General features: G+C 40.6%; 1 protein-coding gene across 6 annotated transcripts; it reads left to right on the top strand.

Moving 5' to 3' along the window:
• Positions 1-286: 286 nt before the first annotated feature.
• LOC311510109 (NLR family CARD domain-containing protein 3-like) lies at positions 287-19,195 on the top strand. Of its 6 annotated transcripts, none has more exons than XM_084575051.1 (9): positions 287-343; positions 6,186-6,383; positions 7,774-7,852; positions 7,968-8,196; positions 8,366-10,148; positions 11,483-11,656; positions 17,093-17,266; positions 17,448-17,621; positions 18,219-19,195. In XM_084575051.1, exons 2-9 carry the CDS (start codon positions 6,187-6,189, stop codon positions 18,235-18,237), a joined length of 2,829 nt encoding a protein of 942 aa, XP_084431177.1. In that variant the 5' UTR covers positions 287-343; position 6,186; the 3' UTR covers positions 18,238-19,195. The 6 variants fall into 6 exon arrangements, with proteins under 6 accessions (XP_084431177.1, XP_084431178.1, XP_084431179.1 ...); XM_084575052.1 differs by having other exon boundaries at positions 303-343; positions 6,183-6,383; XM_084575053.1 differs by lacking the exon at positions 287-343 and having other exon boundaries at positions 5,951-6,383; positions 7,968-8,088.
• The last annotated feature ends 143 nt before the right edge of the window (positions 19,196-19,338 follow it).

Here is a 19,338-nt window from a genome sequence, read left to right as displayed (position 1 = left end):
AGCGACAATTAATTCCCGTATTCATTGAACACGAAGACAACACGTTAAGAGGCTGAACTCACACTAAACATCCACAAACATTCAGGACCGGGTTCGAGTCCAGCTGAGAGCTCCGTCATCCTCATACAACCTGGAATATTATTTAGTTTTTAGTCCATGACACAAAACATTATTTATTGATTGATTTGAGGAAATCTTCAGAATTTTAATGTGAGTCATGAAACGTTTGTGTTGACTCCTCCTCCAAACACCTGGCAGATAGTTACCTGGTTTCAGTTTAGTTTCTCTTTCTCCAGGATCGTGTCGCAGATATTTTTCTCTCCGTGTCAAACTCCGTCTGAAGGTAATGAAGCAGTTTTGAATGTTTTCTTGGTTAACATCAGATGTCAGCAGCTCAGGTCCAACAGAAGCAGCAGAAATCTGCAGCTCCATAAATTCACGTTAATCTGAGTCAGTTTAAAGTCCAGAGTCTGGAGGAAGACTAGTATGAATTTGATCCGCCATTTATAGTCTCTGCGTGATCAGCGCGAGACCTGCTTCCTAAATATGGTTTTAACTTATTTGATTATTTCCATCCATGACACAGTCTTTGATTTGAAATCTGCCTCTAGACGTTTGATCTGCTTTTCTAACGGGAAGCGCACAAAGTAACTAAGTACTTTTACTCAGTGACCCCCAGGGGAACGCAGTGACGTAGGGGCAGGGGCACCGCTAGGGATTTTAGGCCCCATGAAAAGAATCTTTACAGGACCCCTTTACAGCGGCGACATTTTTTGATGCTATTTTACATACAATTATGCATTTTAATGGTATTTGTGAAAGAAGAACAACATGACAGTTGACATGTACAGTAGGGGAAGAACTGAGCACTCTGAATACAATGGAATTCATTTTGATTCATTTATTTGCTGCAACACTGATTCTTAAATTGGAAATAAACTCTTCCATGAAAAAATAGCAATTATAATCAGTGGAGAGAAAAAAACCTCAGCAAAAACAAAAACACCATCAAAATACAAAATGGCCATATATGATTTCTCATCATTTAAGTAGAACTTCTAAGTTCTACTTAAATGATGAGAAATCATATATGAAAGAATGGCAAATATATAACGTTGCCGACTGAGTCCAGCTTCCTTTTGCAACCTTTCAATCACTGGTCCTTACTCAACTTTTCTCACCAAAAGCCCAATGCCGAGCCTTCTCACGTGCAAAATCACTTATCAGGTCTTTGAAGTCCAGCTTTCTAGCCAACTGACTCTCAACTGACAGCATGGTAAGACTGCAAAGTCTATCCTGAGACATTGTGGACCTCAAATAGTTTTTTTTAAAAATCATTTTTAGTTTACTGAACGCTCTCTCACCACCAGCAACAGTAACTGGCAGGGTGCAAAATACGGGCAAAGCGACCACAGACAGGACAGTTAATTTTCCGTAACTTTCCATCACAACTACAAACCCACCTTTTATTTAAATACTGGCTGACATATTGTCGACCCTTCAACTCCTTCTCCTCTCTTAATTTCTTTTCTTTTCTTTTGTGGCTGCCTGATTTTTGAGGCATACTGCCGTCTCCTCCTCCTTGCCCGCTGTGGCGCTGTGTGACAAACAGCTGATCCAGTCTGACTGAACCATTTTACATAAATAGAGAGGGGGGACCCTGCAGGCGTTGATGTTTCCAAAACAAATAAAGAGTTGATTCTGAACTACATTTTGAAACTGAAAAAACGGATAACGGGTTGTTTTCTCATAGGGCTGGGCGATTAATTGAATTTCGATTTTGATTTCGATTTTGGCTTCCCTCGATCATGAAAATATGATATTCGTAACAAAACGATCTTTCTGCCGCACGCCGTGTCCTGGTAAATGCAGCGGACCCTTCCATCTCCACCTGTTGGAAAAAAGAAGTGTAGAAGAAGACGATAAAAGATGTCAGAAAGGCAGCCTTTGGTCAGAAAGAAACGTAAAGAGACGCCTGTGGCGTGGAAACACTTCGGTTTCGAGGAGTCTGACTCGGAACAAACGAAAATATTGTGCAAGATATGTCACGCTGCTAAGGCTGCCAATAACCGTCCCTTGAAAAACAGAATCGTCCCGTATTTACAAACAAAAGTAGGCTACGTGTCCCGTATTGAGCCGTCATGGGACGCACTTTGTCCCGTATTACCGTGAAAATAAAAAAATACTGTAAAATGTCAAGGGATTTAAGGAATAACCAGGCGATTTATATGATCATTTACAGTAAATTTATTTCCCAGGCCGTCTCCTGCTCTGTGACCAATGAGCTGACAGTGGAAATCCCTCTCACCTCATTGGTCGAGGGACTGTTGATTGCGAATCTTGTATTAAAAATGAATTGATGGGGGGGAAAAAAATCTCCACGCTGGCCCTGCCAAAGTCTGAGATAGTGTTTATTTTTTATTTTTACATATTATTTAATTAACTTTATTAATATATTTTTCTCTTATTTATTTGTATTGTTTCAGTTCTTATTAAAAGAAATACCAGAGTTAAAAGTTCAATAAATGCTTGTTCTCAAATCAATGATAATCATCTTTAATAATTGTGATTATGATTTTTGCCATAATCAAGCAGCCCTATTTTCTCATTTTCTGATTCTCCACGTAAATGAAAAATCAAAACACTGTTTTTCATGTGAGTCATGTATGTTAACAGCTGGATTGTAGGATAACTGGCTTTGAAGCTATGTATCAGTTTGCTGCTAATGTAGCTAGCGCTAGGTCACCTAAATATGAAAGACGCTGATTCCCTGAAATGTCTGTGATTGGTGGGCAGGTGCAAATCTCCTGATGTTATAGCTATACTTGATAGAGTTATTTACCCCCAAGAAACAATCAAATGTTGTTCTTGATTGGGTCTTTAAATGCTGTCGTCAACAATTTTGATAACTTTCTGTCATTTGAGCTGTCAAGTCATCAGTCTGAGGTAAACTAGGCCGCCAAAAATGGATAAATGGCTAAAACGGATATATTGCTCTTCCAGAACGACCTCAACTGCTACCACCAGTCAGGCTCACAGACATTTCTTTTTCTAGCTGCTACAGGTGCGTGAGAGTAGGGGATACATGGCTGGAGGTCAAATGTCTGAAGGGGTACGGGCTGTGAAAAGGTTGGGAACCACTGAACTACTGCAATTACAACAGGAAACACACTTTTTAAGGTGCACAATCGCCACCTCCAACATAGCCAAAAGACAATGAACACAATTGTGCACAAAATGGTATAAGTTAACAGAACTATACATGAATGTGGCAAAAATATATACAATCAGATATATAAAACAAACGATACTATAAAATATTAAAAATAATGTACAAATACAATATAGAATAAATATTCTAAATAGCACAAATCCTTCATCACACATCTGAGGTACAGTAGATGGCAGTTCTTGTCTAGCAAGGGAGGTGGGTGGTTCATCCTAACCAGTGGCGGAGGATGCTCCAAAATATTTTAGAAGTACCCCTGAAATTGCGATTGAAACTGACATCAAAAGACCGTAGACTACAATATAACTCTTATACAAAACATCCATGAATTACAAATTTAAATAAACATGTCCTTACATGCTAAATGTCTGTCATTAGACGCTATATTAATCTATCTTTCAAACGTATACCACCAATTAACATTAGCCCTTCATTCATGACATGGATACTGTAATCATACAAAGAGAACATAGCATACCTTTATCTTTTGCTCGTTTCTCTTCTTCTTCTTTTCTTTTGTTCCTAAACTGGTCACCTGATGGCTTTGACCTTTTTGTGTCCATCTCTGTTTATTTGACATTTGACAATCAACAGATTTCCATCCCCCAATGCTGTCACTCACGACCAGAAGTCAAGACATGCAGGAATTATAGGCCTGTATTTATAATATTATGAATTAAATGTGCGTTATATGGAAGAAAGTCAAGGTGTGACTGACTTTAGCCCCTTTATACAGTGGACCCCCCCGTCCGTTCAATTTAGGAGAGACCCCCCCCCCACAGCTTCTGTGCACAGCAGGAAGGGGGCGACAATATCCCCACACAGATATGACAGATAATAGAAAACCATGTAGCGGCGCAGATTTATTTGTCCAAGTGCTCGTGCCGCCCCCCTTGTGTCCTGTTAGCCTGTGCCTAAAACAGCTACTGCATGTTAGCTGTCGTTGTCAATTCAGCCACGGTCCGATTTTTCGTGATTTACTTCTACTTGTTTATTTGGTTCAGATTAAAAAATCTGATTCCCTTCATAGATTACCACGATTCCTGACTTGATTCTTGTTCACAGCGTCCCTCTCTATTACTGTCCAACATTTCAAGTCATTTTACTTTATAATTTGTTCATAGTGACCCTGACTACTACTGTACAATAGTTCAAGTCATTTTATTTTATAATTTGGAAGAAAATCAATGACAATGTCAGTCAAAGCATTCTGATACATTCTGTCATAAAACAATCTTTAATAACTCTACAAAAATATTGACTTGATTCTTCTTAACAGTGATCCTTACTGTCCTCAGTTCACTTCACTTTACAGTTTGGAAGAAAAAGTTCAATTCACACCAACATGTTTCATTTTCTTTTTTCAGATCTTTATGACATTTCAAGATATTCCGAAAAAATTATAAGAGCAATAAAAAGATAGCCTCTACAAATAATAATGGAAATATTAGAAATGTAGTTTTATCAAATGTAACCTTTAAATATCACAGTGACACAACAACTGTTGAGAATATACTAATAAATACAAACAGCACAATCATATTAAAGTTGAGTTTTAGACAATTAAAAATGATAATAATAAAACCCAAAACACAAAAAGCATATATTTTGACATGCAATGCAACAAAGTAAGAGAAATGAGGAAATATTGAAGTTGATCAGCTAATATCATCAGACAGGCTCTTGCACAGTTTTGTAATCATTAATATCTTTAATTTTAAATTTTACATTGTTGATCCTTGAAGTGGTACAGTTACTTTATTTGTTAGGAATAGTAGAAAATGCTCATGTTCATGTTTGGATAATGTTCCTTTCATAGTTTTTATTTGATTCTATTCTTTTTAGCAGATGAGATGAATTTATTGAATGAAGTGACAGTTAAAGACGCATTCAAATTCAGTAGTATGGTGCAACAGATGGAGCCAAAGCAGGAGCAGAGTGTGGCCTTTACTGTAGAGAACTGATGAGACCCTGGACAGGTCTCCAGTCTATCTCAGGGCTAACACAGAGAGACACTCACACCTACAGCCAATTTAGAATCACCAATGAACCTAACCAGCATGTCTTTGGACGGTGGGAGGAAGCTGGAGAACCTGGAGAGAACCCACGCAGACACAGAGAGAACATGCAAACTACAAACATTTCGAATTCATGGGCCCAGTGGAACCGGTGACCTTCTCGCTGTGAGGCATCAGTGCTAACCACCTCGCCACTGTGCCGCCCTAAATCTGAAACAGAATCCACCAAATAAGTTTATTTAGATTTTTTTCTTTTTCCATTTTGGCCTGTCCCAGCACCTGTACTGTAGAGTAGACGCGCAAGATGAACCACCACTGGTTTTACTCCAGTTCAACATAGAAATGCTTTCTACATGATATACATATTTCTATCTAGAATATAGAAGAGTTTAAAACATGGAATGGACATGAGATATGTTCATGTGTAAATGAGATATGTGTTCATATGTAAATCTATGTCTGATATCTAGAGTTTTCTAAAAAAGGTAAATCTATTAAAGACTCAAGTGGTGTTTCTTGTCACCTCCTCAGTATATGAATGAAAACATATTAGTGTGAGATTGTGTTTCTCCTGGTCCCACTGTGCTACATATCTGCTGACAAGACACCACAACATGTTACAAGACAGAATACAAAAGGAATAAATGAACAGAAGGTTTACTAGTATATGAAGAATGTGTCTGAAAATATATACAAGATATTTAATGTCTGTATAAAATATAGAAAGTCTATGAACTGGAAGATAGTATAAAATATATACGTTGATCATGATGGACCTGAGTTTGTTGAAAGTCTCAGTGTCAGTGAACGCATCATGTGTGTCCTCCATGGCTCTATCTCGTGGAGGAATAGTAGAAGTACAGCAGCTGATGAATAAGAGCCAATCAGTGGAGGATCAGCTGATCTGTTTACAACATGAATGATTATTGTTTCAGCAGCATGGACCAGAGAGAGGACAGACTGGAGGGACCTGGATCTGGATCTGGACCTGGACCTGGACCTGGACCTGGACCTGGTTATGGATCTGGAGCTGGAGATGGAGATGGAGCTGGAGCCAGCTGTGTGTCCTTGAAGAGCGACTGCTCCAGGGACATTTTTAATGATTTTAAAGGAGGACGTGGTTCTGGTCCAGAGAGGTAAAGTGTCAGTAAATCTGTCTGACTTGAGGAGCTGAGGATAAATAAACGTTGACTTGCTCATGTCTGTTTCATCTCTGCTGCTTAGATGTTGTAGATGTTTCCTCAGAAGATAAACAGATGTTGATCTAAAACAACACAGACACACTGGAAGAAGAAGATAGACAACATATAGATATACAGTAGAACAATCACTAACTTTATACAAGTCACATGGTTTGAGTAACTTGCTGAATTCTTGCTTATTGTACAACGATCTTCTAAAATGGCCGACACAGTAAGTGTCAGGCCTTAGAGGAGGAGGCAGATAAGAGACTGATCTTTGAAGCAGAGTAGCGTCTTCAGTCTTTAATCAGCTGTTCAGTCTGTTTCCATGGAGACAAGTCTTCATTCTATTTGACTGTGGACCAGAGAGAGAGAAGATGAGATCTGTCTGAGGAGAGGAGGAGCTAAACTAATGCTAAGCTAACCAGAGTTCATATAGACACAGTCTGCACATGAGTATGAAACATTGAGGAAGAGAGTCAGCAGCTCCACGTCTGAGGCCTCGGCCTGCAGGTCTTCTTCATGGTAGAGACTCAGGTGAAACTCATCAGCAGTAACGCTGCAGAGGAAGTGGAGCTGGAGAATAAAAACTCCTGCTTCATCTACGTTCTAGTCTTCATGGACACTCGTGACCTTTGGTTTATTCCTGGAAGAGTGAACATTGTTATGTCCAGAAACTAAACTGAGACAAAGACGTCTGGACTAGAAGACGTTTCCTCCAAGTGTTCAGCTCTAAATGACTGGTGGGGAGTTTAGGTTTTTATCACCTGAAGGTCACATGACTAGAGTCTGTTAATGACCTGATACTCACCTGGACCTGGACCTGGACCTGGAGGAACCTGTTCTGATGAACCTGGTGGTTCTCTGATGATCCATTAATGTCCAGAGACTCCTCAGATGTTCAAAACGTGGACATTGTTGCCCCTTGTCCTTCAGGTGTTTGTGGACAGCTGAGTCCTGACCTGAAGACCTTGTTTGAGTCGTAGAGAAGATAAACTTAGGATGATGACAGGGAAGGACATCCAGGCTATTTTGTGTAGACACTTTGTTTCTAAGTGTCCAAAGTTAAAATAGTGAAATATGTTTGAGGAGACAAAGAAACAGCTGATGGCTCTGAGATGAAGAACATGTGCCTCGCTAGGATTATCATCTCTAACATGATCAGTCAGAGAGTCTGAGGTTTCTTAATGTTTCTGTCTGCTTTGTTTTCTGTGTGGCTGATAATGGCCTGTCAGTCACTCACTGTGGACTGGTGAGCACATCCACATATCACTCCAGGGACATTTGTGTTTGGCTCTGTGTGGACAGACATGATGAGAGCTAATTGTTGATGATTGGTCCACAGAGTCCACCAGCAGAGCTCAGAGGTTCTCAGTGGTCAGTCTGCCCAGCAGCATCAGACACAGCTGGACTCCATCTTTCTGGTCTGTACATGTACAACAACTACTTTCCATCATCTCCATGCTGCACTTTGTAGATCTGATGTTTGTCTCCATGATTTCAGTCTGCTTGTGTCATTCATATGGTATTCTGTTCCAGCTGCTGGAGGACAACATCATCACTTTTGTGAAGAATGAGCTGAAGAAGATCCAGAAGGTTCTGAGTCCAGATTACCCAGAATACGCAGAGAGTCAGAGGGAGGATGAGGAGGTGTTGGAGGGTGAGGATGAAGAGCAGAGGAGGAGGAGCAGAGATTTATTTGTGAAGATCACAGTGAACTTCCTGAGGAGAATGAAGGAGGAGGAGCTGGCTGACTGTCTGCAGAGCAGTAAGAGGATTTCTCTAAACATTGAAGCAACTGGAGAAATGGGACATTTACTAATGTCTCCAGAGATGAACCAAGATATATTCACACACTCATTCTTTAGAGCAATGACATGTTGGAGTATTTACTGGAGAGTTTATTCATTCATCTTATTTCTTGTTTCTTTATTCAGGACATTTTGCTCCAGCTTGTGGACATAAAGTTAAATCTGCTCTGAAGGAGAAGTTCCAGTGTGTGTTTGAGGGGATTTCTAAAACAGGAAACTCAAGCCTTCTGAATGAGATCTACACAGAGCTCTACATCACAGAGGGAGGGACTGCAGAGGTCAACGATGAACATGAGGTCAGACAGATTGAAACAGCATCCAGGAAACCACACAGACCAGAAACAAGCATCAGACAAGAAGACCTCTTTAAAGCCTCACCTGGAAGACATGGACCAATCAGAAGAGTGATGACAATGGGAGTGGCTGGCATTGGGAAAACAGTCTTAACACAGAAGTTCACTCTGGACTGGGCTGAAGACAAAGCCAACCAGGACATCCTCTTCATATTTCCATTGACTTTCAGAGAGCTGAATGTGTTGAAAGAGAGAAAAATCAGTTTAGTGGAACTAGTTCATCACTTCTTTACTGAAACCAAAGAAGCAGGAATCTGCAGCTTTGAAGAGTTCCAGGTTGTGTTCATCTTTGACGGTCTGGATGAGTGTCGACTTCCTCTGGACTTCCACAACACTGAGATCCTGACTGATGTTACAGAGTCCACCTCAGTGGATGTGCTGCTGACAAACCTCATCAGGGGGAAACTGCTTCCCTCTGCTCGCCTCTGGATAACCACACGACCTGCAGCAGCCAATCAGATCCCTCCTGAGTGTGTTGACATGGTGACAGAGGTCAGAGGGTTCACTGACCCCCAGAAGAAGGAGTACTTCAGGAAGAGGTTCAGAGATGAGGAGCAGGCCAGCAGGATCATCTCCCACATCAGGACATCACGAAGCCTCCACATCATGTGTCACATCCCAGTCTTCTGCTGGATCACTGCTACAGTTCTGGAGGATGTGTTGGAAACCAGAGAGGGAGGAGAGCTGCCCAAGACCCTGACTGAGATGTACATCCACTTCCTGGTGGTTCAGACCAAAGTGAAGAAGGTCAAGTATGATGGAGGAGCTGAGACAGATCCACACTGGAGTTCAGAGAGTAGGGAGATGATTAAGTCTCTGGGAAAACTGGCTTTTGATCAGCTGCTGAAAGGAAACCTGATCTTCTATGAATCAGATCTGACAGAGTGTGACATCGATATCAGAGCAGCTTCAGTGTACTCAGGAGTGTTGACACAGATCTTTAAAGAGGAGAGAGTATTGTACCAGGACAAGGTGTTCTGCTTCGTCCATCTGAGCGTTCAGGAGTTTCTGGCTGCAGTCTACATGATCCACCGTTACACCAACAGGAAGACAAAGGTGCTGGAGGACTTCCTGGGAAGAAACTACAATAACTCACCTCTGGATGAATTTTTGAACAGAGTCATGATTAAATCCCTGGAGAGTAAAAATGGTCACCTGGACCTGTTAGTTCGCTTCCTTCATGGCCTCTCTCTGGAGTCCAACCAGAGACTCTTAGGAGGTCTGCTGGGTCAGACAGAGAACAGTCCAGAAATCATCCAGAGAACCATCAACAACCTGAAGAAGATGAACACTGATAAAATCTCTCCTGACAGAAGCATCAACATCTTCCACTGTCTGATGGAGATGAACGACCTCTCAGTTCATCAGGAGATCCAAGAGTTCCTGAAGTCAGAGAACAGATCAGAGAAACTCTCTGAGATCCACTGCTCAGCTCTGGCCTACATGCTGCAGATGTCAGAGGAGGTTCTGGATGAGTTGAACCTGAATCAGTACAACACATCAGATGAGGGACGACGGAGACTGATACCAGCTGTGAGGAACTGCAAAAAGTTTCAGTGAGTCCTGATGTGATCATTAACAGAATCAATCAGTGGAGATTAGTAGTTTAGTTCGTGAGACATTCTCATTCTTCTTCAAACAGTGTTCCACTTGTTCACTGCAAACATCACAGTTGTATTAAGTCCCAGATGTTCTCCAGCTGTTTAAAGTTGTTCTTCTAGTTATTGGCTCTTTTCTTTGCATTTCTCTGTCTTATTATTCTCTCCATCAGTAAGTTAGTTTAGCTGAAGCAGCCTCTGAGGCCTCACGTTACAATGATGAGAGGATATTGAAGGCTGTTTCTACAATACAGAATAATCCTGAAGTCAGTGAAGTGGCTCCACATCAACATCTATCTAAAGCTTGTTAAGATCAACATGAGCCACCGTAAACTACTGATCATCCCACACAGAGACTTGTTTTTGTTTATATTTGTTTCCAGTCTTGTTGCTGTAGAGAAGAGTTGAAGCAGGAAATGCTCAGAGGTCTGAATATGTAAGAGCAGAACGGTAGAAGTCTGACTTTTTAAAGAGATCTGAAACACACAAAGGTCAGAGTTTAGTTTGACAGATAAAACCCTGAGAACATCTTTGTGATGACTTGATGGTGAAAAGAATTGAACCTGATTGTTTGTTCACTGTGTTTGTGCTGAACAACGAAAGTTGAGCCAGTTCTTTCATCATGTTCTGAATGATGTCCAGGTCTGAGGTTGTCAAGTGATGGGTTTCATTTGTGTTGGACTACAGACTGAATGTTCCACTTGTGGACTGAAGCTGACGGCAGCAGGTCGACAGCAGAGATCATCTTTCCAACTGGAACTGTTCACTCACGTGAACTCAGTCAAAATATCCAGAGTCCATTAAACAGTGAAAGCACTCCAGATGTTTGTCTCATCCAGATGTCCTCATGATGGGATCAGATTAGGGTTGCCAATTGTCCCTTGAAGACGCACTTTGTTAAATAGTTGAATAATAATTTGTTTTCCATGTGTTCATATCACTCAGAAATATGCATCCGATTCAATTCAGGTTTGAGTCAAATGACTGCCATTGAGTTGTCTTATTTATTTTTCAGGGAGTTGGCAATCCTAGATCAGATCCACTGACAGACTGTGGACAGTCTGGAAGCCTCAATGTAACTCAGTGTTGTCTCCATTCATCTGCACATTCAACTAAACAAAGGTCTGAGAGAGATGATGAGAATGATTGTTTCCTGTCAAACACAGTCAGAGAAGATGAGCTGAACCACTGATGTGGAGACAACTGTCCAACTGTCCACTCATCAAACCCATCATGTTCATAGAAATGTCTTCTTCCATTATAACAGATTTTATTTATTTGTCTCATGACAGACTTGTTGCCTGTGGACTCTCAGAGAGTCACTATGAAGTCGTGGCCTCAGCTCTGAAGTCCAACCCCTCCCATCTGAAACATCTGGACCTGAGTAGCAACAACCTGAAGGATTCAGGAGTGAAGCATCTGTCTGCTGGACTGGAGAGTCTAAACTGTAAACTGGAGACTCTGATGTAAGTTTTCATTTATTTTCTTCTCAGGCTTCTGAAGAATGGAGATCCAGTTTAGATGAGTTCTCTTGTCAGGACTGTCAGATAGAAAAGGAGCTCAAAGAGTTTAAATGAAGGAGCATCATGTTCCTGAACATCAGCAGATATCTCCTCAGTCATCAGACGTGCGCAGGTACGGGCTATTGTTGCTTGGGCAACAGCCCGTTTGCCCTTAGTAGCTGAGCTGCCCCTCTGGAGAGAGTGACTTTTTATGTTTGCTGTTGTGTCTACATCAATACAATGAGCCCATAACTGGTAAAGTAGAAGTGTTAAACAAATTAAATCGCCATATAATTCAAACTTTTTGCCACTCGTCACGTGACTTTCTGACACACTGAACACTGCGTGTGGGTGTACGAGAGGGAAAGTTGGTCAGTCAGATGTGTTGTAGAAGTTACGGAGATCACAAATGCTCTGTGAATAATATAAAAAAAGTAGAGATGCACCGATTTATCGGCTAGTGACCGGAATCAGCCGATTTTCACGTGATCGGCCATGACCGGAGACCGGCCGGTCAGTCTGACATATGCCGATTTTTTGCCGGTCAAATGCACTCGGGCGCCGCATGATTTACATCGCCTTCTCTCTCTTCTCTCAACGGTAGCTTGACTCTGTCCCTCCGCTCTGAGACAGCGGGGCCCTCCCGCATCACTCTCTCTGTCACCTGACTGCACCTGGATCTCTCTCCTCTCTGACGGAGCTACCAAACTCAACTGTTTCTGTCAAAGATAACGTGTTGTGTCGGGCTTTTATACAAGCTAATGGACGTTAACATTAGAGCTAGCCTGTTAGCTTACGTTACAAGGCTGGTAAACGTTGGCTGCGCTGTTTCTAACCTACGTTCACTTTACTAGTCCCAGCTTCACCGTCACCACCTTTTTTTAAATATTTGTTAAGAAAATCTTTAAGGTCTCTGTTTTCTTCTCTTCTTCTCTTTTCTTTCCTTTTCTGAGCACCGGACTTATGCTGGCCGGACATTTTGAGCGACTGAACTTCAAATCAAACGGCAACATCAAATTTTGATCAGTGGCCAAACCATTTTCGTGTTGGGGGTGGGGGGGTTCTTGACCACTATTTCAAGGACAATTAGGAAGAAAACAAATAAAAAGCTTTTATGTAACTCAAATATTACATATTTTTTTCCACAAATAGGCCTATTTTAATTTTTTTTCCCCACACCAGGAGTAATTTATATAGTTATATTTTTATAGTGATAGCGATTATCAGTTCAAAAAATGTTCTATTAAAGAAAAGATAATATTAATATTCTATTAAAGAAGAGAAAATAAATCTCTGTGTTTGTTGTAAAGTTGTCAGCAAAAATGAAATCGGAATCGGCTAAAATCGGTATCGGCAGGTTAAACTCAATGAAAAATCGGAAATCGGAATCGGCCGGGAAAATTGTAATCGGTGCATCTCTAAAAAAAAGTATCCCCCTGGTGGGCGGGTGGTTAGCACTGGTGCCTCACAGTGAGAAGGTCCCGGGTTCGAATCCATGGGCCGACTGGTTCCTTTCTGTGTGTAGTTTGCATGTTCTCCCTGTGTCTGTGTGGGTTCTCTCCAGGTACTCCAGCTTCCTCCCACCGTCCAAACTGAGTGTCCCACTGTTAGGTAAATTGGCCCTATGTGGATGTGAGTGTGAATGGTTGTCTGTCTCTCTGTGTTATCCTAAATAACTGTTCGCCCTGCGATAGACTGGCGACCAGCAATGACAGCTGGGATAGGCTCCAGCAGACCCCGCAACCCTTAACAGGAAGAAGCAGTTAATTTTTCATCGACACTACCTGAGGGCCACATAGGACCGCACACTTAACCAGATATGATAAAACTGTCATTTTAAATATGTTTGTGTATATATGTTTAGTGAAACAAAAAATATTATTTTTAATTAATTTGTGCATTTTTACACTAAGAAAGAGTTTAACATTTTCCCTGTATACCCACTCTACCTCACCACTACCAGCAGTGGCCACTGGTAAAAAGTTGCTGTTGTTTGCGTACTTTTGATTTGAGGTACGCTACAATAGCAGCCCTTGCAGCTTCAATATGCTTCTCCTATTTAGCTTTGTGCAACGTGTTGTAGCGGCAACTTAAATTGAAATCTTTCATGGCAGATAACGTCTCTAAGCAGACTAAGCACATAGGTTTGCCTTTACATTCTGTGAACAGATCTTCTTTCACCTGAAAGTAGAGCCCGACCGATATATCGGCCGGCCGATATTATCGGCCGATATTCGACATTTTCGAAACTATCGGTATCAGCATTTATAATGGCCGATAAATGAATATTTCAAAAATAAAATAAAAACGAAACACCCTTCAACCATGTCATGAGTGTTGGCGTTGTATAGTTTAGTTTGTCCACCAGAGGGCACTCTACACCGTCCCTGTTGGCACTCGTGTATAACGCGCCACACATCCTGCAACCTGCTGATCCAGCGAGTCCGGCAGAGAGAACCAGTTATCCGCGAGTAAGATCATCAGTAAAGTGTGTTCATAGTGAGTTGGTTACGAGACATGCATTGCTTGAATAACAATTAAAAGAACATCCCCATCAGTTCTCTTAACTCAAATAAGCATGACAAAATTCGTGACTATCATGTCCAGTTTTGCTGCTGTTAAATAAGCCGAGAGTGAAGCGGAATTAGCTAGTAGCTAATTGCGTTACGTTGTTACAGTGTAGTTGACTGACTGTCCTTTTAACTTCTGACAATGTGACTGAAGTATTTCTTTAATAGCGTGGCAGTTATAGCAATGAGACGTATCATCTCTCCTTGGCCTGTTATATTGAAAATGTATGTTTTACAATTTGTAGTATGACGTTATCCATTGCTAAATTATGGCTCATCATAGACTAGCTAACCACAAAGCTAGCTAATGCCACTATCAGTGGAAGACCGCTAACATTAACATTAATGAGCTTGGAAACCACAACGAACTTATTCTGCCTAAATAAAGTACTGTAATGATTACTGTATTTATAACTAGCATATCTCAAGTTACAGTCCCTGCATTGTAAAATGTAAGTTAGACTTGCGAGGAGTGAACATTTAGACATAGAGAAAAAGTATCAAACGTAGCTTGTGCATAAAAGTTAGCTTTTCTTTTACATGTGTGTGAAATCCAGTGACACCAAGTGTGCGTTGCAGACTGTCATTTAGCCGCAGCATTAACGAGTCACATAATGGATTTAGATCGCTAAATAGTAGGTTTTAGAAGGCAGGCAACAACTGATGATTGAAAATGGTTTGATGTAGCTTGATGGAAAGAATTTAAAAAGTGCAGGTAAAGGGATGCATTATCATATTATTTTAGTTAAAACTCATAAATAACTACAAATAACTAATGTTAGGGAAATGAGTTAATGTTTTGTTGTGCGTTTCTGAAAAAAAAAAAATATCGGCCGATATATCGGAATATCGGATTTTAAAACCAACAAATATTCGTATCGGTATCGGCCTTCAAAATCCTTTATCGGTGAATGGTATGAGAACCCTCCTAATGCATTTGTTTGATGTTTTATTCTAGTTTTTACTTTTAGAACAGGAGGTGGTTTTTAGTTTTTTCAGTCCATTGGTGTCTGTTCAGAATAAATGAATAAAGCTAGTTTTATACATGAGTGTGAGTTTTTGTTTCTTCTTTCCTGTTGTACTGAACCGTGACTTGTGTGTACCGTTACACCCCTTTCATTAACAGAGTTCTCGGTGTCGATACCCATTCTTTCTGTCCATACTGTTTGTCAATGGTGTAGTCTAGTTTATTCTAGCAGGTATACTCTGATACTCATCCTGGAGCAACACCCCTCCCAGAGCAGTGGCTGTTCTAAAATGGCCCACCATGCTCAATAATGAAAAGAACCACCATGCTCATTAATGCATAAACTTTGCTTCCACACATAATTGAGATCATGAATCACTGGTTATGTATCATCTAAATGTAAATGTATTGTTAGCAACACTAGATGTATAACAGATATTAACAGCTGGGCTTAAATTAACTATTGAACAGCCAGTGACAAGAAAAGGCAAATAAGTTTTAATAAAAAACAAAACAAAAACATGTTAAATAAACATTACACCTGGAAAGTGCTGGATTCTGTACCTGATATAAAGTGATCGCCAAATCTGTTTCTTGAGGGATCCCGCTGCTCCGTTTTCTTGTTCCTGCTTCTCGAGTGTTTTATTGTAGTAATCCACATCTGACGTCTTGCAGGATCTTTTGGAATCCTTTAAAACAATTTCCCCTTGACCCCAACTATTTAGCCATCCTGGGGCACAACAGCTGACGACCATTTTTGGATGTAACTGGTTCAAGGACAAGTTAGTTGCTTGCAGATGTCAACCCAATATTAATACGCGCTTTCCTGCCAAAATGGCGGTGGTGAGATTGCTGGTGCAGAGTGATGTCAGCTACTGAAGCTCTAGTTGCTTCACTTCACACTTCATAAGGCACCACATTTAATTGTCGGTAACGGCGATGTAACGATGGAAATAGTAATTAGTTAGATTAAACACTTAAACAGAGTCATTTGACTTTGTTTTCTTTTCATTGTTTTTCCTCCACATTCCTCCACTCACTAGCATTGGACCAATTCAAGTTGTTGAATTGTTTCCGCCAAACTAAGTCACTGCTTCCATAATGGTTAACGTTATGTTCACGTCACGCTTGATGGAAGCCCATATAGTCCAAAAGTGCCTGCTTAGTAACACAGATAAGGTGAAATTATGAATGGGAAAGTGAAAGTTAAAAAAAAATCATGCTGCTACGTATATTTGCGCATTTTTCAGTGGTTATACAGAAATTCGGGACCCTTTCTAGTGGATATACAGCGTATACCTGTGTAACAAGTAGACTACACCGCTGCTGAACTTTGATTAGTGTCAGTCAGACTGCTGAAGCTTCATATTAGTGTCAGCTGAACAGTGGAGTTGTGTTAGGAAGAGACCACTTCACAGTCAGTGTGGACAGCAGGAATCTGAAGAACTCTGTAATGTCCATATGACATGTGACTGTTGTTGGAAGACACACTTGAACATGTCAACTTGTCCTTTAACATTTGAATGACACAAACCTCCTGAGACACCAAATCCAGGAAGAAGAAGGTCCTGGAATCAAAGAACTAATCAACAGTTTGTAGTCCAACATGTGTGAGGAGGAGATATTGATCCTGTAATGAGGTCAGCAGCATCTTATTGATCTGTGTTGACATGAATAGTTGTCTGAATGTTGTGCTGACGTTTGGATGATGTCTGTAGAAGGCTGACATGATGAAGATCCACAATAACACAAGGACAAAGTCACTCTACTCATTTTAGAGAACAGCTCATTGATCAGGACACATTTCAGACCTCAACACATCTGACTGATCATCAATCATTTCATCTTTTATGCTTTATTCAGATTGAGTGGCTGCAGTTTGTCAAAGATCAGCTGTGATTCTCTGGTCTCAGCTCTGAAGTCCAACCCCTCCCATCTGAAACATCTAGACTTGAGTCACAACACCCAGAAGGATTCAGGAGTGAAGCGTCTGTGTGGTTTTCTGGAGAGTCCAAACTGTAGACTGGAGACTCTGATGTGAGTTCACTGTCTGTTACTGTTGTAGATCTGATATGTTTAATCACCAACTGAATCTAATTTATTTTAAATAAAATGTTATTGTTCCTCAAAATGAAGTCAAATACATGAAGAGGACACATTTCAGACCTCAACACATCTGATTGATCATCAATCATTTCATCTTTTATTCTTTATTCAGACTGATGAAATGCAGGTTGTCGGAGATCAGCTGTGATTATCTGGTCTCAGCTCTGAAGTCCAACCCCTCCCATCTGAAACATCTGGACCTGAGTCACAACAACCTGAAGGATTCAGATGTGAAGCAGCTTCTTGATCTTGTGAAGAGTCCAGACTATAAACTGGAGACTCTGATGTGAGTAGAGGGTTCCAGTCAGTCCGTGCTGCTTTCATCAGTATTGTCTTAAACACAGTTAGTATCAAAGATCCAGTGTTTTCTGTAAACCTGTATGACAGTGGTGGTCATTCATCAAATCTGATCAACAACTGATCACAGCTCTGAGATCAGTCTGACTGAAGCCTGCACATCACAGAACCAGCATTACATTTAGTAACCATGAGCAGAGTCATCACATGTGTCATTAGTTTGATCAGATCTCTTCAATGACAGCCTCCATGTTTATTAGTCAGCTGATCTTTGTTTAAATGGAGCAGCAGTAAATCCATCACTAAAGTGTTGGTGCAGTAATGAAGTGTTCAGGACTCTCAGCAGTTTATTAGTCAATTCTGCAGAGGAAACAGACTTGATGCTAAAAGTCTCTGCAGGTCTGTGTGTGTTCACTCCAACACGTTAACATGAAGCTGAAAGGAAGCTGGCTGAGCTCCACAGCTGCTCCAATGCTGCTCTGAACAGGACTGAAGTCCCTGCTGCTCTTTCTACTGGATGTGATGATGAAGGGAGACTCTGGAAACACTCCTTCACCTCCTCTCTTCTTTCTCCTCCTCTCTACAGGTGGGAGTCACGACGGTAAACAGGACGGTGTGTGTTGTGAGAGGATGAGCTGTGTCCTGATGATCCAGAGGTTGAAGCAGACTCTGACTGGACCATGTTACTGGGAGGTGGAGAGGAGAGCTTCATCCACATGGTCTCCATTTAAGACCATCAACAGAGCTGCACTTCAACTCTTCACAGAGCTCCAACAAATCAAGTCCAGTCCCTCATGAATGATTCAGACACATGTCAACCTGCCAGCATCAACAGTCCTTCCTGTTGTTGTGTAGATGTTTGTTCCATGTCTTCTCTTGTCTCTGTAGAAACAGTAGATTCGAGATGTTTTTACTCCTGTTTCATCCATATATTTATTGTGTTGAGTTTAGAGACTAAAAGATGATTTAAAAGCAGCTGAAGATAAAACATGAAGCTGTCGACTGTAAAGCTCACAGTCAGACCAGAGACTCCATCAGATCCATGCTGGAGTTGGAATGAGTCTTCTTCAGTTACATCCACAAACACATTGCTGCAGGTCATTGTATATATATATATATATATATTTATATATTTATTTATATTTATATTTATATATTGTTTGGGGTGTTGTGTTTATTAGGATATTAATAATAATAATAATAATAATAATACATTTTATTTATAGGCGCCTTTCATGACACTCAAGGTCACCGTACAAATGTTTATGTCATTATATTTATTAGGGGAATAGTGAGTCACATGTTTATTTTATTTATCTATATTTTATTTTATTTTATGTGCACCAAAGCAAATTCCTGGTGTGTACAAACATGCTTGGCAATAAAGTCTTTTCTGATTCTGATTCTGATTTTTATGGGTGGGTATATTAGTTGATATTCACCTGTTGATTTTTGGTTAGAGAGAGAGCGGGTGGGTCACTGTATATTTTGTTGACCACTAATTTTCTTTAATCACTGTGACTATTTTGGTTGTATCATGAGTTGATTTTCTTCTGTTCATTAATAAATGGTTAGACTTAGTTCCAATTTTTTTTGTAGCGACAATAGGACCCATCTTCTGTCTCTCAGTGACTCTTTGGATAAATGAAGTCGCTAAATGTTTGTCAACAAAAAAACAGGCATTAATCACAACCATAAAGCATCTG

This window comes from Chelon labrosus (assembly GCF_963514085.1).
Source record: "Chelon labrosus genome assembly, chromosome: 3".
Classification (NCBI taxonomy): domain Eukaryota; kingdom Metazoa; phylum Chordata; class Actinopteri; order Mugiliformes; family Mugilidae; genus Chelon; species Chelon labrosus.
The sequence above is the reverse complement of the archived record's forward strand: the minus strand, read 5'-3'. Positions and strand labels throughout refer to the sequence as shown.

Bases quoted from the DNA above. Each gene is read 5' to 3' on its own strand.
- LOC311510109 (XM_084575050.1), top strand. From the start codon at position 6,163: ATGAATGATTATTGTTTCAGCAGCATGGACCAGAGAGAGGACAGACTG. The intron at 7,853-7,967 runs GTCTGTACATGT...ATTCTGTTCCAG, and splicing joins AGCTGGACTCCATCTTTCTG to CTGCTGGAGGACAACATCAT. The intron at 17,267-17,447 runs GTGAGTTCACTG...TTCTTTATTCAG, and splicing joins TGTAGACTGGAGACTCTGAT to ACTGATGAAATGCAGGTTGT.